Source organism: Choloepus didactylus, chromosome 17 (genome assembly GCF_015220235.1).
Source record: "Choloepus didactylus isolate mChoDid1 chromosome 17, mChoDid1.pri, whole genome shotgun sequence".
Taxonomy (NCBI): Eukaryota; Metazoa; Chordata; class Mammalia; order Pilosa; family Megalonychidae; genus Choloepus; species Choloepus didactylus.
The window spans coordinates 61,443,277-61,469,112 of record NC_051323.1 but is presented as its reverse complement, the minus strand read 5'-3'; the positions used below and the strand labels follow the sequence as shown (position 1 = coordinate 61,469,112).

General features: G+C 48.6%; 1 protein-coding gene across 5 annotated transcripts in view; it reads right to left on the bottom strand.

The window, feature by feature from the left end:
• CAPN13 (calpain 13) overlaps window positions 1-25,836 on the bottom strand; it is an 84,593-nt gene that overhangs the window by 43,177 nt on the left and 15,580 nt on the right. For 4 of the 5 annotated variants that reach the window (XR_005212431.1, XR_005212434.1, XR_005212432.1 and 1 more), the window contains exons 2-7: window positions 24,032-24,263; window positions 15,617-15,695; window positions 14,004-14,122; window positions 8,764-8,909; window positions 1,398-1,572; window positions 320-394 (exon numbers count right to left, since the gene is read on the bottom strand). Coding sequence is in view for 1 of the 5 variants with exons in the window: in XM_037807496.1 (XP_037663424.1) it covers window positions 320-394; window positions 1,398-1,572; window positions 8,764-8,909; window positions 14,004-14,122; window positions 15,617-15,695; window positions 24,032-24,229 (792 nt within the window). In the remaining 4 variants the exon portion in view is untranslated. The remainder of the gene's footprint in view (window positions 1-319; window positions 395-1,397; window positions 1,573-8,763; window positions 8,910-14,003; window positions 14,123-15,616; window positions 15,696-24,031; window positions 24,264-25,836) is intronic. The other variant, XR_005212433.1, reaches the window with a different exon arrangement.

The window sequence follows — 25,836 nt, the reverse complement described above, 5'->3', positions numbered from 1 at the left end:
TTCCCCTGGCTGGGAGATGGGGGCCCCAGAGCCTTCTGCCAGCCCTGGGGCCACCTGCTTCCATGAGTGGGAAATGAACTTTGGTTTAAGCCTCTGTGGTTTGCAGTGTCCTTATTGCAGTCATTTAGCTTGTACTTAATAAGTAAAACCCCTTTCAGGGCAAAACTTCTTCCAGAGTCCAAAGAGTAGCTCATTTTGCCTTCCTTTTTGACTAATCCCTCAGTCTAGCTGACCTTTGCTGGTTCAAGGATAGCAAGATCCCCGATGGGTCCCTGGGGGAGGAGGACACTGAGTGCCCACGTAGGGGAAGGGACCTCACCTGTTCAGCTCCTGTCACGGTGTAGGCGTGACGGGCCACCAGTCCATTCCCCAGCTCCTGGTCCTTGCCTGTTGGCTGCAAAGGAGAAAAGCAGACTGAGCTTTAAACTTCCACAGGTTCTTCAGGGAAATGGAAAAACCCAGTTCAATCAGCAGCTGAACTGTGGCTGATGAAACTTGTCCCACTGACTCACTTTGGAATGGCAGATGTTCTTGGAACTCTTTTCTAGAGAGGCAGAACTTGATGGGAGGGGGAGCCCCAGGTATTTCACTCCTCGAGAAACCACCCCCGTTACTGATATATCCCCACAGGGTCCTGAGGATCTGGGCTGCTTGCTCCTCTAATCGCTCATCATCAACGAGGCACAGCATAAAACGTGTCTGCTGGGTCTTTGGCAGGAACCAGGAATACCTCTGCCCCCTGTGCTGTGAGCAATTGAGGGTTTAGAGTGCATCTTAGTTTCCCAGTGGCATTTTAGATTATGGATGTGTGATTCAAAGCCCACTTTTTTAACGAGTGAGGGAAACATGCCCATTGCTAGGAGCCTGACTCAAATAATTTGGAAGTTCATCCAAGTTTTCCAAGGTGGGACACAGCTGCCCCTTGGGGTGCTGCCGTTAGAGCCAGTGAGAATCAGAGGGCCTAAGGGCTCATCGTTAACTTAAGGCAAAGTGCAAGGGGGGGTGACCTTCAGTGAGAGCCATAACTGCTTTCTCCAATCAGATGGTAAAGGCCCCCCCAGTCTCTCTGGGCCCCATGCAAAGGTGCTGGAGTCAGATGGCGGCATTTGAACCTCTGCTCTATCACTCACTGGCTGTGTGGTCACGGGCATTTTAGCCAGCATCGCTGAGCCTGTTTCCTCTTCTGTAAAGCGAATTCTACCATCCCTGTCTCATGGGAGGGTGGGTGTAAGGAATGCACGAGGCAGCTGGTACACACACGATGAATGTGCCATCACGGCCGTTCTGCATCAGCCTCGCCTGCTGCACAGACCGCAGGCCGAGCCCACCTGGGTGAGGAGAGGCTCCAACCAGTGCCAGGGGATCCCTGGTCCTTCTGGGCAGGGGGTGACACTCACCCCCAGTGGAGTGCTGCAGGCCATCAGGGAGCCCGTGCTGGCCGCCATCTTCACCACCGTCACCAGGTTGGATGGGTAGGAGCCCTGGTCAGCGTGGGTGACCACCCCTCCTGTGAAGTCCACCAGAGCATCAGGGAGGTGGCCAAGGTGCAGGTGGGAGTAGGAGCCATGCAGCCTGGGAAGGGAAAGTCAGGCTCACCTTTGTGGTGCTTTTGGTGAGACACACCTGGAAGGAGGACAGCCTGCCCGACCACTGCATATTTTCCAGGGGGAGGACTGCCTGACCTGCACTCGTGGGGGTGGAGATTCTCACGATGGGCCACCAGTCCAGGGGGCTTGTGCTGGCCTCACCCCCTTCCCACAAGGGGCTCTGAGTGCAGAGGCTGGGGTTGACTCCCCACCTCACAACATAGTCAGCTCTTGATCTTGCAGGACTCGCCCAACCCAACGGGGTTGTGCCTGGCCCAAGCAAGCCCTTAATGAATATTAGGTATTATTACGATGGTTATATACTCCCTGTTCAGTTTAACAATAAACTGGAGTGTGCCAGGCATGGAGAGTTCAAAGATGAGCAAGACTCCATTCGGCCTCCAAATGCCCAGCCAGGGCCTCACACAGCCCTGTTCTCACGTGGTGCAGAGCTTAATCCAGAATTCAGGACCTCGTCCTATTCCTGGAAACCATGCACTCCCCTCAAATCATTAGGGGGCCATGCTGACATTCCTGAAGGTAGCTGAGGTGAAGACGAGACTTACCCACACACCCCAGAAGCAAACCACTTAAAGCCCTCGCTTTCGTTCTTCAAAGCGCCCTCTTCTCCACCCTCTCGCCCTCCTTCGGGGTTTCTGTTTCTGGGCCGTACTCCGAGCAGTGCATGGCCTTCAGGCCCCATCTCTTCTGTCTCCCCATCCTCCCCGTCATTAGTAGTCCTCGTCTCCTACTGTGGAGGCAGACAGACCCCAGGCTCAAGGGCCAAACTGCCTGCGTCCAACTCCTGGCTCCAGGCGAGAGGACTCCTTTCCTCATCCCTGAATCAGGGACGGTAACAGGACTGATGCCTGTGGGCCGCGGGGACGGTTCACTGGGTTAATGCTCGTGATGACTCAGAAATGGGTCTGGCTCATCATGGGGCAGGGCGAGTGCCTGCCTGGCCATCCTTAGATGCCCTGTCCCCGCTTCTCTCTCCAAACTTGCCTGCCCCACAGCAGCTCCCAGCCACAGGACGCTGCTCCTTAGGAGGGTGCTGTGAGTGACCAGTCATGCTCCCTGCCCTCCCTGGCTGCCCCCCTGCTATGGGAACAGTGGATCATGGTAGGACAGAGAGGAAGAGCTGGGGGGGTTCAGGGAGGGCTTTGGGGAGGGGCACACCTCTGAGTTGAGTGCTATCCAGGCAAACAGAGTGGGACAGGCCTTCCAAGGAGGAAGATCCAAATTGGGGAGGCTCATGGGGACCAAGGAGCATGGCAGAGTGGGGCTGGCAATGGAACTGGGGGCTGAGCAAGGCGACAGGAGGCCTGTGCGCCCTAACAGGGAGGGGGGGCAGGACCGGACACACTGGGGAACCACGGAAGTAGCAGGGAGAGGTCAGATCTGGGTTCTGAGAAACCAAGTTCCAGTTGATGGGGTGGGAGGCAATGGGTGACCTAAAAAGGTTTCCACAGAATCCTAAAAGGTAGGCAGACAATTTTAAGCCATAGTAAACTATGCTGTTCCAAAGAAACTTTGTTCTAAAATAAGTTGATTTTTCAAATGAACTTATCTCATGAAAGCATTCCAGCATTCCAAATGGAAAATAAGGTCTCACACGCTGTGGGTGAAGATACATGTAAGTAAAATTCCATCAGAAATGGGGAAATGCAACTCCTTGTATTTAAGGATGGCTTGTGAACTCATTATGAAATAGCTATCAGAAAGAGTTGAGACAATCAGTGCATTAAAACATGCCACAATTTATATGCTCATTTGACTTATGTAACATTTGAGGTTCTTTTTATCACAAGGATTTAAAATCTGATCTGATTACATATTTTAATGATAAATAAAATTATTTGGTACTCAAAAAAAAAAAAAAAAAGGTAGGCAGAGCACAAAGACAGGGAGCTGGAGCCAGGCCAGGCAGGAGACCCTGGGGCTGCCTCTGGCCTCACAGCTGCCCCCACCCCTTGGGCTTCTCTCTAAGGACCTGAGCCCTCCTGTCCCCAACAGGCAAGGGGAGCAGAACCTTCACAGGCTGGTGGGCAGCAGGGTAGCTCCTGCCACGGCTTTTATCCTGGTACTGCAAAACCACGTGGGGGTCAGAGGGCTGAGTTCCATCCTCTGGATAAGCTCTCAGGGCCCCTCAGATACTTCTTTCCCACCATGTTTCCTTCTCTATATTTCTCTCCCCCTGAGATCACCCAGAAGTCAAGTAAATTCACTTCAGATATGTGTCAAGCAAGCAGCCACTCACTGTAATCAGGACACCATCCCAGGCACAAACACCGAGGCTGGCACAGGAAGTCTTTAATTATTAAATAAAGCCAAGGACACACAAGACAAAGGCATGGTCCTACAGAAACTACCAAGTGACAGGTTTAACTCAACATGTATGTGAAACTGGTTCTAAAGCTTCTCCTCCTGTGTCTCCCCATGTTTCCTGAGGGTTGGAGCTGGAACTAGACTCTGGAGCTCCCGCCCAGTCATCCACCAAGCTTCCCGGTGATCACAGTTTTGTCCTCTTGGTCTCAGGACCCGACTTTCTTGATTTCCCACATGACCCTTGGTTTAGTTTCTCAGCTGCTGAGACAAATACCCTGCAGTGGGTTGGCTTAAACAACAGGAATATATTGGCCATGGTTTTGAGGCTAGGAGAAGTCCAAAATCAAGGATTCATCAAGGTGATGTTTTCTCCCAGAAGACTGCGGCATTCTGGGTCTGGCTGCCGGGGATCCTTGGTCCTTGGTTTTCTGTCACATGAAATGCACACGGCACCTTCTTCTTTCTCTTCCAGGTTCTACCAACTTCCAGCTTCTGGCTGCTCCATGACTTTTCTTCCACATCCAATTTCCTTTGCTTATAAAGACTTCAGCCTTATTGGGTTAAGATCCCCCTCATCCTGTTTGGGCACCTTGACTGATAGCATCTTCAGAGGACCTATTAATTAATGGGTTCACACCCACGGAACCAGGCATTGGGACCTGAACATGCTTTTGTGGGGGACATGATTCAATCCCCAACACCCCATGTTTTAGATCTCCACATCATCTCTTCATACCCTCTTCAGATCTCTTCACCATCTCCTTCACTCAGAGACGGGGACACCAGGCCTTCTGGCTCCTGCTCCTAAATTAACAGCTTTGCTGAGGGTACTGGAAGTTCACAAGGACTGGGGCTTCAGAACCCGCTGCAGAGCCTACCAGGGTGACACCCGCTCTCTCCAACAGCCCCTCCCTGATGCTGTGCTCGGGGCCTCCCTGGCTTCAAGCAGGGAGTGGCAGCTGCGGGGCTGACCTGCAGTTCAGGCCGCTACTCAGCGTCCAGGAGCCTCGTCCGATGTGTGGCTTCCCACACCACTCTGCAGCATCAGGGGCCACAAACACATCTGGACAGACTCGCACCACATGCAGCCAGCGTCCCCCCTTGGCCTCTCCCCGCAGCCTCCCTCGCTGTCTATCCACAATGCCACCAAGCCCGCCCCAGCAGCAGCTGCGTGTTATGACAGGAAGCCACCTCTCTGCTTTACAATCCTGAGCTTATACGCTGCTGCTTCAGGACACAGCAACTATTCTTAGCCCTTTTTTGCTGACAGGAAACAGAAAAGAAAGGAAAGAACTGTCGGCCGCACTTGTCACTCTGTCACCCGAACCTAGGGATTCTGAGAGAGACTTGTCCTCGTTCCTCTGCTTCATTCAGCTCATTCTGGGGAAATGTCTATCTGCTGGGCAGGGACAGGGAAGAGGGAAGAGCCCAGATGTCCGAGAGCCAGGAAGGATGCTGAAATGCTGCAACTCTTAGCTGCAGACAGTCTGCAAAGGATCAGAGGCTGCCGGATCTTCCCTCCCCACAACCCCTGGCTCCTCTTCAATTTTATGGCCTTTCAAAAACATGTCCCCAAACATGGATTTTCTCTCACATTTGACTGGAGTCGAGCAATCATTTCCAATCCCCCAGCCCCAAGGATAACTGAAAGGGGTCCCCGTGTTTGCTCGGCCGTTGCCTCCATCTCCTCCGTCTGGGGACAGGGGCTCTGGGCTCTGCACATTTGGCTCTGGTCCCCACGTCCCAGCCACTGAGTTCCAAAGAAAGCACAAAGCCAATCCTTTTCTGCTAGGACTGACTGTACCAAGGGATGGTGGAAAAGCCCCCGACTAGAAAGAACAGTTCTCACTCCAGCTTGGCCTCAAACACCGTGGGACCGTGGTCAAGCCACGTCAAGCCTCTGAGCCTCAGTTTCCCCATCTTTCAAAGAAGAAGGTGGGATTTGATGCTGGTGGGGGTCTTCCACCTCTGAAGTGCTTAATTCTATTTGATTCACCCCTGTGTTCTGTAACTTCCTTCTTTGAATGGGAGGGATGGGGAGGAAGCTTTTAAATAGCTTAATAGTTGGAAACATTTTATCCTCTGCTGGATGTCTTTAGGTGGTGAAATGTGAATTCTAGGCCCACTTTCCCATCCCTTTTCAGGCTGAGTGATTGCTTTAGGTCGGCTGTTAACAAAATGGGGTCAAAATCATCATTTCATTCTGCGAGCTTTCTAATTCACCAAGTGAACTGCCACGTGACCCCCTTTTACATAAGGGGAAAGGGGGACCCTGAAGTTGTGAGGGCTGAATCCATACTGGAGAGATAATGACAGTATTTGTGTAAGTAGCTTAGATGTGAGTTAACCTCCCCAAACATACAGATTGGTTCAACAACCTTGGCTGTTATCTGGCTTCATTCTCAAATGCTAATGAAGAGCATTTCCTGAAGCTGGAAATGAGCAAAAATGTTCATTTTTTGCAAGTTGGCTCATAAGAAAGAATGGAAAAAAAGAGATCCTAAGACCCTTTGCCATTTAGGGCTCCAGGAGGACATTCTGTTGCATTGTCAGCACCCTCTGTGGTTCAGGACTGGACAAGGCAGGGGCTGCAGTCTGGCTAAACGATGTCCACTGGTCAAGGGACTGGGAGCTACTGGGCCTTGGCAGATCCAGGTCAAATACTTGCACTCACCATCTTGCCACTATTTGCAGCCTCAGTTTCCCCATTTGGGAAATGAGGGGTGGGTTAGGAAGGTCTCTGGGAAGCCTTTAGACTGGTTGATGTTCTCCACGACTCATTTTCTGTTCTTTCATGCTAGTGCTGGATTTCTAGCTCTGATACGCCGGTCCCAGGGTTTGCCCCACATGCTGCCCTTTCTGTCCCTCCACAGCCCCTGGACAGAGCAACAGCCCCAGGCAGCCGAGCGTGGAGCCACCTGACCCTGACATGGTGGGGAGCTGACCCCTGCGTGACTGATGGTGACCAATAACTCTGAGGAGTTTGAAATGGGTAATGAGCAGAGGTATGGCAGAGGGCAGCAGGAGCACACATGGAAAGCAGCTGGGAGGCTGAGCTGGTATCAGGAGGAGTCAAGAGAAAGTCCAAATTTTGGAGTGAGGAGGGAGCAGAGAAAAGATGCAGAGCCAAGCCAAGCCACCTGGCGGTAGGGGGCAGGTGAATGGCCAGGTGACATGCCCAGGGCAGCCCAGCCACAGCAGGGACCAAAAACACGTCTTCTCCAGCTTACACTCCCCAAGGTCCTGCCTACATAGAATTCCTGCTTTTGAATTTCAGCCTGATTCCATTTCCTCATTTCCCCATGTGTACCTTTATCCCCTTTCTCACAGTGTCATCATTACAAGATGCTTCTCATGATTTTTTTTCCTCCCATTCCATTTAATGAATTTATTTATCTATTTATTTATTCCCTTTTATCCCCACTTTCCTTTCCCTCCATCCACAGACAAGCACTTCAGGATGTTTAATATGCAATTTTTTGTTTGCAGGTGTTCTTGTAAAATGTGTATTGTAGTGCATGGAGTTTCCATCTGCATAAATAATCTTGTGTTTTATTTTTCAGCATTTCTTGCTGCAGGCACTCAGCCACCTGCCCCTGAGCACCATCTGTGCTCTGCATGTCCCCTGACTGCATGTGGCTCTCCGCAGAGCGCGTCTGCCCCTTCTTACCTGGCCTCCCCACTGATGGACAATCCCTGTCACCACCCTAGAGCTGCAATGAGCGTGACAGGCATGTCCCCTGAGGGTCCCAGGTGAGAACGTCTTTGGGATGGACATCCAGGAGTGTCCTTGCTGGGTGTGAGCTCTGTACATGACTGTGTGAGTTATTGTCAGGCTGCCCTTTGGAGATGGCACGAGCACCGCGTTGCAATTCCTGTATCCCTACATCCTGGCCAACACTCGGCCTTCTCCAGCGTTCTAGCTTTTACAGTCTGATAAGAGTGAAGTGAGGTTTCCTTGCCCTTTTTACTTGCATTTCTCTGATTATGCAGAGTGCGGGCACTGCTTCATAACCTGCATGTGTCTTTATGACAGTGTCATATCCACACATGCGGCACACATGCGTGTGCACTTACTCCTGCACACATCCGCTAGGGCCAGTCTGAGAGTGCCTCTGCCCTGGTGCCATTAAACTGACCATTTAAATGTTCAGTAAGCATCTGGTGGATAAAAGCAACCTGAAGAGTCTAAGTAGAGCCTGTGAACTGGGAGCTCGTAAAGTCTGAGCTTGTCAAAACAAAGAGGCAGTCCCTGAATCAGGGTGCTTTGGCCATATAATAATGAGTGCCCCACATAACTGCCATCTCACAGCAGCCACGCCAGCCCCCAGACAGCTTGGACTGTCCCACCCAATGCCACTGTTGGGGGTGCTCCCCCCATATCCTCTCTGCCCTTGCTGAAATTCTACCCATCCTGCAAGGCCTCACGCCAGTGCCACCTGCTCCATGCAGCCTTGGCCTGATCCTCTGTGGATCAGAAAGTCAGGGTTGCTGGTTCTCTCCTCTGCTCTCTCCTCAGGCTTTGATCATGATACTATATTTCATTTGGGCCCTTACGCCACCCTTGCCATGGTAGCACTGTCAGGGCATCACTCTGTCCTGCCCGCACTGCCTACCCCTGGTTCTTTCTGATGGCCCCAGCATTGAGCCCAGCACCCAGCAATTGTTTCCCAAGAATGCCCAGCCCAGTGGCAAAGGCCCCGATACTCCAGAGCCATTGTTTGCATTCAGCAGAATGGCTGAAAGCCCCCAGCCAGCTGGTGGGGAGCACCTGGCAGGGCAAGAAGCCAGCAGGTGGGCAGGGCCAGCCATGGCTCCGGGCTGAGGGGTGGTGGGGGGCTGTCCTTACTTGGCATAGGCTTTCTCCAGCAGGCAGGGCCAGAACTCCTGGTTGTGTCTGCGAGGATGCACAAAAAGGTACTCCAGGCTCTTCTGGGACAGCACAGGCAGGCGGTCATCAACCACCAAGTCCACCCACCGGCCACATTGCCAGAACTGAAAGAGAGTGGAGCACATGCCTCAGTAAAGTGGGGGGAGAATGGAGTCCTGGAGCAACCCCCTCCCACCCCGCAAGCCAAAAGACAACCACAGGTACAGCATGACTTCTAAGATGCAACAGCTAGCTCCATCGAGGACAAAATCCCAGCCCAGGTCACTTGGCAGGGTGGGCGGAGGGGTGGTGGTAGTGTCATCTCCACTGGCAGACAGAGAAAATGAGTCACCGACCAAGGAGGTAGTCAAAGAAAATAGAGGCAGGATCTTTGGGCTCTAGTTCAACTTTGCTACTAACTGTGGCTTTGTTTTAACAAGTCCTGATTCCTTTGTGAGCTTCCAAGACACAGATGTGGAAATTCATCTTGAGACTCTCTGTACATCTTGTACACAAAATGGCAGTAGGGGGAGCATGTGCTGAATAGCAAAAGGTGTTGACTGGGGGAGGGGGAGCCTGCCAGGGACTGAAGGCTGAGGGAGAAGGAGGATTTAAACACATGGCAAGGGGATGGGGAAGGCAGGCAGGCAGCAGGCCCAGACTAAGCAAAGGCCTGGAGGAGGGAGGACTCAGGTGGCTCGGGAGGACTCAGGTGGCTCGGGAGGACTCAGGTGGCTTGGGAGGACTCAGGTGGCTCAGGAGGACTCAGGTGGCTAGGAAGGACTCAGGTGGCTTGGGAGGACTCTGGTGGCTTGGGAGGATTCAGGTGGCTCAGGAGGACTCAGGTGGCTCAGGAGGATCCTGAAGGCTCGGGAGGACTCTGGTGGCTCGGGAGGACTCAGGTGGCTCGGGAGGACTGAGCAGCTCCAGCCTCGCCCTGGCCTCCTCACCTCCCGTAAAGCTGGCCATGCCATCAGAGTGACAAGTGAAACTTGCTGGCACCACTCCTGCTACGAATACAAATGACCCAGATGTTCCTCTCCAAAGCAGACTGTTTTAATCTTCAGCATCCAACTCTAAACGGTACCCCCAGGGACACCGCCGAATTAGGAATATTCATAACAGAGCCAGCCTTCTTGAGCATCTTTCCTGGGCGCCCCTGTCTGGGTAGCAGTGGGGTTCCAGAGTCAGGCCTGGGCCTTGCAGGCACATCTCCCATGGGTGGGCTCAGAGGAAAGCCGGGTGGTGGGATCTGTCACCCGCTCAGCAGTGATAGCCACCGTCCACGTGGCCCTTCCACAGACGGGAGTTCCAGATGTTGGGCTGTCACAGCCAGCTGAGGACGCACTTTCAGAGATGGGACCGAGACAGAGATGCCAGTGGAGACAGAGTAAAGATGTTTCCAGGGGCATGAACAAGTCAGCGTCCCGCGGCTCGGTTCTGCACCGCTGGGCCCCTGGGGCCTACGGCAGTGAGAGGTCGGACCCGGGGAGGCGGGGGCCTCGGCAGCGAGACTCGGAGGGAGGGGGAGGTTCAAAGGCAACGAGGATGTCATTGGTGGTGGTGGGGGGAGTGATCCTGGAAAATGCCTGGAAAGCCAATCCTGAATCCTAGATGAGGAGTACTTGGAGGACGGCCTGGCTTGGATTTTCGACAGTTTGAATTCTGGCTTTGCCTTTTTTTACTGGAGCAACAGATGCTGAGCAAGCACTCATTTTCTGTGGCTCAGTCTCCTCATCTTCAAATGGCAGCAGGATAAGCTGCCCCCCAGTACCGTGACTGGGATCTACTGAGACTGTGAAAGTGAGCTCTTTTCCCACAGCCTTTCCGGTGGCATGTAGGACTGCGCCTGCCACCCAGGTCATCGAGACCGGGCGAGTCCTGCCTTCAGTGACCTCCTCTGGGTGGTGCCTTGGCCGTCACACTCACTCCCGTCCTCCCACACCAGCAAGGCTGACGAAACTTGTTCTCCGTGTACAGGGGAACAGCAGATCGGAATGTGGCTCCCTAAGCGGCTGCAGAGGGCCGCTGACCCACATTTCCTGGTTCACCAGGCTACCACCACGTGGTGAGGCTGCTCCTGGTGAACCTCAACTGTGGGACCTTCTTCACCACCCACCAGGGCAGAATGTGCCCTGCCTGGGACCGGGACGTCCTAACCACTTAAATAACTCCCATCACACTTGGAGCCCCGAGGAAAGACCCCACACAGCTGAGCCCTGGGTCCTCTACCTCCCACCCTCGTGTAGACCCTGGACCAGCAGCCTCAGCCTCAGTCTCACCCGGGGGCTTGTCAGAAGACCTGACATGCAATAGTTGGACTGACAGGAAGGGGAAAGGAGGGACAAGGCCACCTGGAAATAAATGAGGGACGTGTCGCTAGGTAGGAAAAGGAACCAAGTCTTTAGACTGGAAGGGCTCACTGAGCTCCAGGCAGGATTGATCTTTAAAAGACACATCTGGACATGTTCTAGAGAAATTTCTACACTCCAAAAAGATAGAAAACCTCTTATAAACTTTCAATTTGAAAGAACATGATGTATACAAAATAAAGAGATTAGATCACTGGATTTTTTCCTCTGCTATATTGCAAGCTACAAGACAATGGGACAATGTTTTCAGACTTTTGAGAAAAAGGAATGTGTTCCAAGAATCCTAAATCCAACCTAAATATCATTTATAAATTACAGCAAAAGAGAGACACTCATGTATTCTGAGAAAATTATTCAAGGAAATACTCTTACCTAATGATGATTAAATTAGAGCAAAAGTCTCAAGATAAAAAGAAATAAAGGGTGAAAGAAACAGTGGTAAGCAATGAGTTTTCAACATGCTTTTTTTTTTTTTACAAGAAACATCCCTATTGCACAGTGAAGATGAAATTGATGCTGAAGGGATGACAAAGATAGACCAGGGAAATGGGAAAATAGGGAGCTGGAGTAGCAATATGCATATCAGACAAAGAGAAATTAAAGATCAAAAGCTAAATAAGACAAAGAGGGATATTATGCAAGTTTTACTCCACCAAAAAATATCACAGTTGTAACCTTTGGGCACCAAAGGACATGCAGGAAAAGTGTAACAGCAGATCACCTGAAAACACAAGAACTCCCCAAGCTACAGCTGAGGGAGGAACTTCAATTCACCTCTTTAAGAATTTGACAAATCAAGTACACAAAATATAAGCCAAGATGAAAGAGGATTTTGATAATACAATCTGCAAATCAGCAAGCTTGACTCAATAGGTAAAATTAACAACCATTGTATAATAGATATTCTCATATGTCCGTGAAAGAGTTACAAAAACTGTCATGGACTTGGCCATAAATAAAACTTCAATGATTTCCACAAAGGTAGAGATTTTATAAATTATATTCTCTGACCATAATTTAACGAGAAAGAGTAATGAACAATGAAGGAAAACTTATCCCACCAGATGCTAAAAGATTACCCTCTACAAAATTCAATCATTTGAAAATTAAACTTCAAAAACAATCTCTATATCAAAGAAGAATCCAAACTAAAATATATTATCTAAAAATTAACAAAAATAAGGCTCTTCATATCACAACCTACATATATGATCTCAGAGGGAAATCTAAAGCCTCTAAAGTTTTTATTATTAAGAAAAGCCTGAAAATGTTGCACGCAGTTTCAGAAAATTTAAAAAGAACAATAACGTTGCAAAAAGAAATAGTAGAAGGGAATTAATAAAGATAACAAAACCCCAAAAGAAAAAGAATAGAAAGGATAATGAAAATCAAAAGCTGTGATTCTTTCTAAAACCAATACAGGAGATAAACCCACTGGCAAGCTGGAGTAAGAATAAGAGGAAAAACAAAAAAAAAGTAGATTTGACCATAGATACAGAAGAGATGAAATAAATTGCCAGATAATAATATGAGCAACTCGATGCAATAAATTTAGAAATACAGAAGAGTTGATTTGCTGCTAAAATATACATTTCAACCAGAAGAAATGAGACACAAGCAAATTCATAGCTATTGAACATACTAGAAAAGTTAAAGAAATCATATTGAAAATGGACCCAGGTCCAGATAATTTAACTACTAACATTCAAAGAAATGATAATCAGTGATAAGCAACTATTATTCAAATTATTTGATAGCAAGGATCAATTAGTTCATTTTAAAAAGCTAGAAAGCTAGCATTACTCCAACATGAGAAAAATAACATTGAAAGACTAGAAACAAATTTCACTTATGATTTAGACACAAAAATTCTAATAAAATTTTGAACAAATTGAATCCAACAGTGTATTGAAAGAACAGCATACCAGGGCTGTACATTACTAAAATCAGGAGAAGGCAGGATTTTGCTTTCACCACCATTAGTCAAAATTGTTGTGAGATTCTAATGAATACAATAAGGCAAAAACAAAAAAATAAGTTCTATAAGCATTAAAAGAAGAAAGACAAAATTATCTTTATTTGCAGATAATATTAGGTAACCAGAAAATCCAAAGAAAACCGAAAAATCAAGTAAACGAATAAAGGAATCTGGTACAGGGGCTAGTTATAAGTTTAATATGTAATGAATAATAGCTTTTCTCTTTTCCAGCAACATGCAGTTAGAAATGAGGAAAAGAATCTCATTCACAAAAGCTACAAAATTTTAAAATACTTGAGGATAAATTTACCAATATGAAAGAAATAACTATCACATTTTATTGAAGGACATAAAGCTATGTTCTGGATAAATGCAAAGATATGCCATGTTACTGGAAAAGAATGATTAAAATAATAAAAATGTAATTTTTCCAAATTAATGTATGAATTGAGTGATGCTCCATTCCACGTCAAAGTGGCTTTTTAAAAAATTAGACAAAATGATTTGAAGATTCTCATGGGAGACTAAATATGCAAAAATTAGCAAGACATATTTGAGAGAAGAGTAACGACCAACTAAGGAAAACTTATCCCACCAGACGCTATGACTTCTATAGAGCTACTGAAATCAAAGGAACATGGCCTGGTGCAGAAATCCACGCTCACTGATGGTTACAGGGTTCTTGGTAAAATTGCCATTTTCTTTTCCTAATTGTTTCTGCCAGTTCTTTCAATTTACATTAAAATGTTTTAACTACCGGACCGTAAGCCGATCAAACCCTTTGTTTTGGCGGTGGGCACTAACACCTAGGGGTATGAAAACATTTGCTTCCAAGCTCCTGAAGGAGCATCCGATTGGTGCGTGCGTACCTGGAAGTGGAAAATCCCGGCGTAGCCGTGTGAGAAGCTTTGGTCCTTGGGCAGGACCCTCTCCAGACACCGCGGGTTCTGGGTCAAGGAGCCCAGCGCAGCCAGGACCCAGCAGTCTCCTGGGGGGACAGAGGCCGTTAGAGATCCGGGAACCCCCTTCTGGATGATGCTTTTACTTCTCCTCCGTGAGAGGAGAGTTGGGGGAAGGTTTTAGGGGCCAGGCTGGTTCCACGCGAGCTGGAGAAGGGGCTGCAGTCGTGGGAGGGTAATGGGGGTGGGAGGGGGCTGGGAGGGAGGTCGGGGACCACCAGGCCTCCCCTCTGATTCTCACTTTGCCAGCCGTGCCCGGCGCTGTGGGTAATAGCTCATTTTGATGCTGGCACAGGCAGCAGAGGGGCTCTGGAGAGTTGCAGAGGACAGGTCTGTGTTTTCTCAACGGGTGTTTGCTCGGCCGCTCCTTCTGTCCGGCATCTCCTGCGGGCACTGGGCCTGTGGCTTCTCGGGGACGGCAGCAAGCCACCCTCCTGAGTATGTGCTTCCCCTTTCCCTGAGCCACCCTCCTGCCCCTTCAACACAGATCATTATTGGGGGGGCATTTCAGGCCAGGACCGCTGCGCCTTTGACTGCCTAGGGGGCTAGGGACTCAGTCCTGGATTATAATCCAACCCCATCACTTACTGATTCTATGAAACTAAGTAAATTATTTCACCTCTTGGACCCTCATCTTACAGTCAAATTACCGTTCCCAAAAAGCTGTGTTCAAGTGCTAATCCAGGGCAACTGTGCATGTAACTTTATTTGGAAAGAAGTTCTCTGTAGATGAAAGTAGTTAAGATGAGGTCGTACTGGATTGGGGTGGGCCCTGAATCCAATATGACTGGTGTCCTTATAAGAAGAGGGGAATTTGGACACAGGAAGACAAACACAGGGAGAAGACGGCCACGTGAGGCCGAGGCCGAGGCCGAGGCGGAGGTGGGAGGGACGCTGGCACCAGCCGAGGACCCCTGGGGCCACCGGAACTGGAAGAGGGAGCTTCCAGGCAGGATCCTCCCCCAGAGCCTTCGGAGAGGCGGGCCCTGCTGACACCTTGACTTTGGACTCCCAGCCTCCAGAACCATGAGATGATCCAGTTCTGTGGTTTTAAGACCCCCATTGGTGGACATGAATCCACTTCGTCTCCACACATATAAAACGGGGACGTTGCCAGGAATAAGTGAAACTCAGTAAGCGTTTGTCTCCCCTTTCCTTGCCTCCTTTTCCTTCCCATCCTCCATCAGCTGGTGCTTCCCCTACTCAGTGCTTAGACTAAACCCTGTGGCCGCTTTCTCCTTTTCTACAAAATAGCTGCTCACGTGAAAATGGCCCTGCACACCGTGGCTGAGCAGGTGAGCCGTCTGGGCACAGGAAGTCCACTTGGCAGGTGCAGGGCTGGGCATGAGCCGTCCACCACAGCAGCACCCGGGGCCCCCGCCATGCCTCCACCCCCTTCCTAAGCTGGCAAGAAGCTCTGTGAGTCTGGGTGGGCTCCATCACCACCTCCTACTTATCCAGTGGCCTGACTTTGGGTGGCCTGCCCTGATCCGGGGCTGGAGGGAAAGACGTCGAGCTCTCACCTGCATTTCCCTGTTGGATGTCGAATCTGCTTGCACCTTCCAGGATAAAGTAAGGGCGTGTACTTGATAAATCCTTGTCCTTAGGAAAGAGAAAGAAAAGTCATGAGCATCTTTCCTTGTCCTTCATATCTCAGCATGGGAGCCCGAACATATTCACTTTGTCTTTGGAGGCTTAGTGGTTAATTATTGAACAGGTACTTAAAATCTCAGCTCCCCTCGCCCTTGTTTTACTGCTATCAGGAGAAGGCAGGCCTCAAACGGTGCATCAGTGACCAGCAAGTCAGGCAGTAAACACATAAGCAAACCGCACGAAGAGAACATAACTGCATCCTTACATCAAATAGTCAGCCATACCAGGCCCATCGAGCCAGCTTTTTATAAAGAGTTTGTAAACAAACAAACTCAAACAAATGGGGGACATTTATTAGAGGAAAGGTTTACAAGCCTAATAAAGCACTATAGCTTTTCTGAAATGCCATCTCTCAGGAACTCACGCAGGCAACCTGTGTGGGCTTGAGGTGCTGCTTTACTCGGCTAATTCCAGAAGACCTGGGGCCCTCGTCTCCAGGTGCTGTTTGTTACTCAGCCCTGCCCTTGCCCAGCCTCCAATGCACATGGAACCTGCCATTAGAGGATTCTGCAGTGCTGCGATGTCTGGGGAGGATTCTGAGCACTGTCAGCAGACTTAAGGACTGTGGAATGCTCAAGGGGACCCCAAGGTACTATGTGTGGGTGTCTGAGGGAGTGTCAGGCCACAGATTGACTCCTGCTCCCTGGGAGCCTGCAGGATCCCCACCCCACCCCACCCCGGCATCCTCCTGGGTTCCCTGTACATCTCTCCCTGGCTTTCCAGTGTCTATGTTTGCATCACACACTGGTGATCGTTTCTGTACCATCTTTCCACATTGACCAATAAGTCCCCACAGACTAGGCTGCAAAGTGGAAATGGATTCATTTGATAAATAGTGTTAAGGTAAAACCTGCCGGCCCTTCAAAAGTGCCACAGTTCCCTGGTGGGGCCCCTGACAAGGGGACAGACGGTGTACCTCGGCACCCCGGCCCCAGCCGAGGGGCAGGTGGTCCCACTAAACCTGCACTCACTACTGCCTCTGGTAACGGACTCACCTGCCGGGGCCACACAGGCCTCGGGGGCACGGGCCGTGGGGAGGCTCCGAGCCCCCCACCATGCCCATGGCTTGGCTGAACGTGGGGCTCTCTCCTCGCATGAGCAAGCTGGGAAGAGCACCCTGAGGGGCTGGGCTGGGGTGAGCAGGGCCCTTGGAGGGGGCAGGCTCCTTGTTTTAAAACCACTGGCCGCCCTTCAGCGGCCTCTAATGGTCCCTTCCATCCTGCTGGAGAAAAGAGCTGAAGGTCTGAAAAGAGGGCCACTGTCAGTGAGAGGGGGCTCCAGATCTCCATCGCTGGGATTAAAGAAGAGGGTGGAAGGTTTTTAGAAGGAGGAGCAAAAAACAACTCAGCTCAGTTTTCTAGACCCCCAGCCACAGCTCTTTGCTGTCATCCTGCTGGTTTCCCTCCGAGTCTCTGCAGGGGAGGGTGGAGTGGGCCCTGAGAATCAGCTGAGGGGGACATAGTGGGGGCTATGGCTCTGACCGGCCCACCTGGGTGACCTTGAGCACCTCCCTTCTCTCTGCTGGGCCTCAGTTTCCTCATGTGTAAAACAGAACAAAGATGCGCGAGGTGGGGACAGCTGGGAGAATCACACTCCTTCTGTTTTACAGAGGAGGAAGGATGCGAAATAGCACAGCATCTGACAGAGTACGTGTTCAATAGATATTGATTCCTTCTTCTGCAAAATTTGCAAAATTACAAAGGCCATACTTGTAGACGAACTCATGGTCTCAAATGCACTAATTATTAGGCAACATAGAATAAAAATGTGAATTAAGCAGTCAACTCATAGATATTGAAAGAAAAGGACACAACAAGCCTCATAAAAATGGGAGTAAGGGAATGATAAAGAAAACAATTAGTGATCTATAAAATGAAACAGAGAACAACAGGTTTCATAAAGCAAATAAATTGTTCTATTTAGGGTCAGTGTGTGTGGCTCCAACCTTTGACAAATACGATAGAGAAGCCCAAATAAACAAAATTAGAAATAAAAATGGGGCATTAGCAATATAAAAACATCACATAGAATTCTATGTTAATCAATTTTTAAAAGTGATGATTTTCTGAGGAAAATAAATATGGCTGAAAATGACTCTAGAGAGTAAATAATCTGAAAAAACCAATAACCTTGGAAAAGTATTTTAAAGTTTGCAAAGAATACCTTCCCCACATCCCTATAAAGGCTCCTAGGTATACACAATTTTGCTGCTCAGTTCCCTCTCTGAGTTTCAGAGAATAGACAGACAATTCCTATGTTATTTACAGTTTCAGTGTTTTAAAGAGAAGAATCCTGCTACCATTTATTTCAAGAAGTCGGCATAACCTTCATACCTAACTGGGAGAGAGAAAACACACACACCCACACAAAGACTCACACATGTAGTACAACTGATTTCAAGTGTGAAAAGATGCCAAGATTCTAAATAAAGTGTCTAGTAGGTGAATTGACAATGTTTTATAAGACTAATCCACTATCATTATCTCTTTCCAAAAAAAGAAAGGCAGAATGCAAGGATGGTTTCACATAAGGACGTCTAATCATATAAAATAGCACTTCACTGGGCCAAAGGAGAAAAAATTATGGCATTTTATTATAACTATGAAGACATTTGATAAACACACAATGACTTTTCCTGATCTATCAAAATAATAAAAATTTAAATTAAAAAACAAAACTTTTAGCTAATTAAGAACAGAGAGCTGCTCTAAGGCAATGAAAATTAAATGTCAATTATTTCAAATCTCAAACCATTGGCCAACATCAAGTTTATGGGGAAGCACTGGCATGGTTTGTGTCAAGTTGGGCACAAAACAAAGCTAGCACCTGGGTCTCCTGTCCTCTAAGACTATCTTTTTCACGGCCTGCTGCCTGTTTCTTCTCTACTCTTGGCTTCTGGAGGGTGCTGGACAATCCACGCAGAGAAAGGAGGGAGAGGGAAATTACACCCAGGAGCATTTTGGTCTGTCAGATTCACTTCTGAGACAAGGCCCACAAAGAAAATAGATAAGCGTGGCTGGGAAGACAGAAGGACGTGCTCTGGCTGGGCAGGTCACCTGTCACCCAGGGGTAGGCCTGCCGGGGTGTGGGTGGGGTCAGTGTGGTAAGACTCAAGGTCAGGTTCAGGCTGAACTGTCTGAATCGGGCAGTGCCCACCCAGTTGTGACTCAGAGATGGCAGGGCCCCAGCTTGCACAGCTCTGAGTGAGTGGGTCAGCCAGAGGCAGGGCTCAGGGTTTCCAAGGCTCCCCAGTGCTGCTGGTGCCCGGCCTGGGTGAGGAGGCAGGTTCAGAGCAGAGCGACGTGGTCAAGGCCACACAGCAAGCAGGGCAGGAATCGGGCCATCCACCTCCACAGTGCCTTGCTCTTCACCCCAGAGCCCCCAGCAGTCAGGGGCTACCTGACGTTAATGTTTTCTGGTTCTGCGAGATGGGCTGGGCCTTTACAGCCTCCGCAGCACCCATCGGACAGAAAGAAGCTGCCAGCAGCAGTCTAAGTGACATGAATGTCCGAGTAACAGCAATAACCAAGTTCTCTCTCAGGACACAGTCTGGGCAATCTCTGTTATAAGAGCTGTGCCACAAGCTCTGTCATGGAGGGGTTGCTGGAATCTTAGCAGACCCCTCTCTGGAGTGGGACAGAATCGGGCACGCCCCCCAGTCGTCTCTGGAGGTGCCCCTTCAGATGCAAGATCACTTTGAAGATTTTGAGCGGTGATTCCTGCCTTCCTTCCCCAGGCTACTCCTGGGCTTCCCCGGATCATGTACCCCACTTAGATGGGAAGGCCCCGAGCTCAGCACCTCGGCATTCACTCATGGGCCCTGCAGAGGGTGTGGCGGCCAGAGTTCAGGCTGGGCCGGCGGCAGCATCCACTCCCTTTTCTATTTCTGCCAGAGGCTTCGCTTTATTGACATCAAAGTTCTTGGGCTCAATGGAAATTGGCTGTTGGCACAGTCACCTTCTGCCAACTTCTGCTATCTGCCGCCTGGTGATATGTCTTCACAGCCTAACCTGCCCAGGGCTCCTATCTCTGCTCCACTGATCACCTTTCCTGATGAACCCATCTGAGTCCCAAGGTGAATCATTTCTGGTGAGTCATCCTGCCAGAAACTCAGCTCTGGTCACAGGTGCCTGGGGAGGCAATGCCTCACTCTGGGACGGCCAAAGCCAGAATCCACGGTGGGTGAACTGAGCTCCGGGCACCACCGGACGACGCGCTTGGCCACTCAGCCTAATCCTCAGTTAAGAACGGAAGTGTTCTTTCACTACAGAATGGGGGCAAACATGAAATTCCCAACACTCAGTCTGAGAAATGTTGGTGACTCTATGGTGAAGATCTACCACCTATAATTCTGCACCGTCCAGTAAGGTAGTCACCAGCCAAGTGTGGCTATTGAAATGTAAATGAAATTTAAATGTTAATCCCGTGGTCTCACTGGCTACATTTCAAGTTCAAGGCAGCCATCTGTGACCACTGGCTGCTCTATTGAACAGTACAGAGGAGAACTTCCATCATCGCAGATGGTTCTAAAGGACAGTGCTGATCTATTTAGTGAGGATAATAATTACACAGACCTTATGGGGTGTTACAATAATTAAATGAGGTGTATGTTAAGTGACCAGTATACCTAGCACGTGCACACACTTGATAAATGGAATTTATTTTTATCATCCATGAAGTAAAAAGTCTCCTAAAAGGCAGCTGCCCTCAGTGCCAAATATAGTTCTGGAAAATATCACATGGATACCCCTCAGGTAAGTGTCATCGTAATGCTCAGTGCTGTCACCAGCTGAGACCAGGGGCTGCAGGCAGCCTGGAGACTGACGAGGAGCTGGTTCTCTCAGGGCCTGGACATTCCCTGAAAAGAAACTGAAGGAAGCAGGATGTGAAGGGGCTTCTAGTTCACACAAAGTTTGGTTGATTGGATTAATTGTTAGAGGGAGGACAAGAGAAGGGAAGGAATAGTGAGTGAGTGAGCACATGAGAGAGGGAGAGACAGAGAGAATGTGCACATGACAACTACAGCGCACGAAACAACATGTCCACACCGGGCATAGAATGCTGACCCCTCCAGCCTGGATGCACTCTCAAGAGGGAATGATGTCCATGCCAGGGTTTAGCAGTTGCGTGGAGTATGGAGCTTCTCCATTGTCTATAAAAGCCCAGGAAGTGATGATGGTCTATAGACCCGTGGGTGCAGCCTCAGCCAATGTATATTTGAAGCTGAGGTGCTCCAATCAGACCTCTGGGCAGGCACCAAGCAAGCTCTAGATTGGGATGCAGCCTTCTGGAAGAAGCGATCAGAAGCAGAAGATGACAAGAAAGACACTTTCCACACCCTCTACCAGCATTCCCCTTACCCCGCAAATAATCTCCTCTGACCCACATTTCTCCCTGAAAGTGTTGCTGAAATTGGTTGAGCCGAAACTGAGGGGACTGGACTGTGAAAGCCCAAGAATCCCAAGGGCCACCCTTGACGTCCCTCCCAAAGTAATCATAAAGACAATTGTTAGCATTCAGTACCTGCTGACAGTGTGCTAGATACTGTTCTGTACTGTACACCATGTAGTACACTGTACTGTACTCATTTATTCCTTAAAATAATCACATGAAGTATAGGTATTCCTTTTATCCTTATTCTTTTCCACCTAAAAATGGAAAGAGGGGCCAAGCATAGACATAGAGATCTAATTTGACAGAGATTCATTCCTGGTTACCCAGTTGAGATAGGAGGTCCTATTGATTCCTAAAGCATTATTAGTGGCAAATAGTAGCCTAATTTATAAGGAGACCTTAGGCAAGGCAGCATACGCTATACACAGCAAGTACAGCTCTTGGAGCCAGGCTGCCAGTGTTCGAACCCCAGCTCCACCACCACTTCGTGTGAAATGACTCACACAAAGAATGCATCTAGCTGTATGCATTTCAGTGTGTTGCTCAACTCTCTGTTTCTGCTTTTCATCTGTAAAATGGGGATAATCATTTTACTTCCTGAAAAAGTGACTGTGAGGATTAAATGAATCAAATTTCCTGAAACCAGGCCTAAAATCTCAGCATGATGTAAGCACTGGCCATTGCTGTTAGGATTGCGCCAGGCAGTCCATGCCGTAAGCCACAGCAGCGAAGGCCATCACCATGTTGAAGGGGCGAGTCCATTGGCATCTCCTCTACCCTCCTCCTCGGAAAACAGGCCAACCCAAGGTTTCTCCAATGCCCACATGGAGCTTGAAAGCCAAGTCCGGCACCTGCAGATAGAGTTGCTCATTCATCCATTGACTCATTTATTCATTCATCCGAATCCTCATCCGGTCCGTGAGGTACATGAGCCCATGGGAGGAGAAGTGCAGCATTCAGAGTTTTAGGTTAAATCCCAGATCCACCCCCCTCACTAACTGTGTCACCTTGAGCAAGTCACATGACTTGTCTGATGCTCAGTTTACTTTCCTGTAAAATTGGGAAAGAACAGAGGAGGTAAAGTAAGAGAAGACACTTTGTAAGCTCTAGAAAGTACTATACAAATATAAATGTTGTCCATTGTGAGGACGGGCACTAAGAAATATAACATATTCATGTATACATTTTTCAAGAAGTGCTGGAATGGAAAACAGCCCCATGGTAGAGTTCAAGTAAGCTTTTGGATGATGAGAGAAATGAAAGTATAATGTATTTAGCCCCTGACTGCCTATCGATTTTGAGTTCTTGGCGTGATTCTTCGTGTGAGTCATTTCACTTCTGTTTGCCTCAGTTTCTCCTTGCTCCCAAAAGACTTCACAAGTTGAGACATTACTGGAATTAGATGAAAAAAAAAAAAAAAAAAAACTCAACCATTTCTAAATAGAAATGTTATAAATTCAACACTATAAATAGAGTCTCACATCTATGGCTTAGCACCTTGTGAGAGAAAAAAATATATCACTTTCTAAAAGAATCTCGGCTTCTGAAAATAACAAAAGGAAATATATGACCCTCCGGAACTTCTTTAAATAGAGTTCTCTGGCTCAGCTCTCCTTGGGAGGTGAGGTGAGAAGGAGAAAGTTACTGCTGGGGACTTATTTCCTCTGACTGATAATTTGGAGCCCAGCAGGCCAAAAACCCCCACCCCACCCCACCCATCTTTCTTAGGCAGCATTCCAATCTCCATCTGATCCCCACTTACCCTTCTCTTCTCCAATGCCACAAATCTGTCCCTAGTTAGGGCAAGTGTCACCTCCAGAGCTCAAGGTCTGAGTCTCCTTCCAGCAGAATGGAGATAGATATCCAGAGACCACACAGATGCTGTTTGAAAGATCTCACAGTGTCATGACAGGCATCATAGGAAAACACCTTTTCTCTCTACCCTAATATGGCTTCATTGAAAGTGCTTGGTAGAGTGGTTGGCATTTAATCAGTGCTCAATAACAGTTGCTGATACTGTTGTCATTAGCTTACTAGATATATTATTTTCTGTTGTTCAGGTTCTGCTGGTAGCTCTGGGGAAGCAGAATGGAAGTGTGGGCACCAGGGTCTTCCAAGTGTCCCTAGCCTGGGTCGTTTGCATCATGAGTAGCCCTGATAAGATTATGAGAATATTGTTTCTGCTGAGAAATTTCCCTTGGAACTTCATGCCCTAAAATCGAAATAGTTCTCAAAAAACCTGCACCATGCCAGCAGGTAGCTTTAGTGGCCATCTGCTGGGATGGGGGAATCAGAGGGATTTGAATGTTGTTCTGCAATATCTTCCTAATTTACAGCTGATGTCTAAATTCTTCTATCGGTGGTCAAACCTTTACAAGACTGAGAATGCAAAAACAAATGAGAGAAGTGGGGTGATTATTTCAATCCATCCTATGGTATCAGTGACCTGATGTGATATTTTCCCTTTGAGTAAATTCTAATTGGGAAGGAGAAGAGAATACAAGGAGACAGTGACACTTGAAGAGAAGAAAAAGCAAGGAGAACTGATATATTGGCCCAATTGTGGATGTGAAAGGGACCCTGGAGACTAACTATCACAATCTTTATCTCCACAGTTTTCTCAGACATGAAAATTACAGCAATTATACTCAACTGATTTGCTCAGAGTTAGAACTGAGCAGCGAACCCAGGGCTCTGGGCTTCTGGTAGAGGGTTTTTCCATCCACTGATTGGATACAACACTGCAGCAGAGGAACCAGGTGGACCTCATTCTCCTTCCAGTGTGGCTTGGGGCATCCCTGAAAGCCAGGTCTGGGGCCCATCCTCCTTCCATTGGGAGGAAGATGGCTCCCAGGGCCCAGGAGCTGGGTGTGTTCCGGGGGCTCACTCACCCCCGGCCGCCTCCACCTCAGGCGGGGGATGTCTATGTCCTCGAGCAGCGGCAGGCCTATGGAAGAAGCCGTGGCAGGGAAGGTCTCATCCTCAAACAGCTGGCCCTTGCTCAGGCAATGATCCCGCAAGGAGTAAAAGTCCTGGTCCTTGAACTTGATGACGGGGGTCTCTGCTGGATGCTCTTGGTAATGAGCCATGACCTCCTTAGAAGATGTCTGAAGTCTTTTCCTTCTGGTGAGAAAAAGGGATATTTTTAGGAATGAGCCATCAAGTCCTTTGCATCATCAAATAATGCTACCCCTGTGACACAGTCAGTTGGCAGCTGAGCCTGGACCTGGATTCAGGCATTGCTACCCCAGGTGCAGCTTTCAGTCCTCTGCACCGAACAGCTTCTCCAAATGCTCTTATGTTCACAGGAGAACATGAGGAATTTGTACGTTTACGAACACTTCTTGAGCACTGACCCTGTACCTGGCACTCTTCTGAAAGCCAGCAACCCAAAGGTGAATACGACATGATCTTTATTCCCTAAGGGCTCATTATCAAGTGGGAAAGGTAGATAAGACATTTCAATAACTAATTATAATGCAACAGAATCCGTTTAATGAAAACTGTGCACAAACTCCAGTGGTTGAAAACAGGAGCAGCTGGGAACTGCCATGTAGGGTCTGGGATGACACCCCAAGAGGCAGTGGCATTTGAAAGAAATTGCCAGGTGGAGAAGTGATGGACAGATAAAAAAAAATTTCCTCCAAGTACTAAAACAAAAAGTCCCTCCAGCCCTCTAAGTGCCCCGAGTAGCAACTGCACAAAGTCCTGGAGATGGATGGGAAAGGTTGTGGATATTGGAGGAAATAGGGGGCAGCTGGTGGGGGGGGGGGGGTCAGGGTAGGGGTGGGGGCTAAAGATCAGGAGTATTGGCAGAGATGGCCAGCACGGTAGGTTGCAAAGCTGGACTATGAAATGTTTTATATCCTGGAACCACTTTGGGACCATTGAATAGGTGGGGCATGATTAGGTCCCTAAACAAGATGGCGCAAAGATGGGGAGGGACTGGGGGCGGGGATGGCTAAGAGGCTGAGGTATTTTTCCATGCAAGAGATGGTAGGAGAGCCTGAGTAGTGAAGATGGCGGAGGAAAGAGAGATTCTAGAGACATTTTATAGGGAGAATCAATAGGATTCGATTAATTGAATTAGCTAGTAAGAGGGGCAGGGGAGGAAAAGAAAAGGCATTCAAAGGGTTTGGGAGTTTGCTTTCTGCTTTTGCCACCCACCTACCAGTTCTATAATATTAGGCTAGTATCTGAGTCTTGTGAATCTACTTCTCCTTCCATATGGATTGATGACACCAAGCGCATAGAGTTTGTGGTGGGTAATAAATGAGGTTTGACCCAACAGGCTGAGCAGAGTGGCTGACATACAGTAGACAGTCAATAAATGCTACCATCCCAATTTCCCTAAAGAGATGTTAAGGAATGCCCAGGTTTCTTGTTCAGGCAGCCATGGGGTTGTAATGGATGCTATTTGCCAAAATATGCCCTCAGATTGTCCACAGGGGAGTCAGGATCTGATGAAAAACCTTCTTAACCATCCAAGTAGTGCTTTCCAAGCTTCTTTAACCACCATCTGTTTGGATGGCCCTACGATCTTTGTGTTCCCCCATTCCCACTTCACAGTGGAAAGGGAATCAGGTGATAAAGAATCAAAGAGGAATACAAATGAGTAACTTGTAAGGGAAGAAGATGAGCTTACAATCAAGATTTGGAATCATAGGAAAGTACATGTAAGCCTAAAATAACTTAG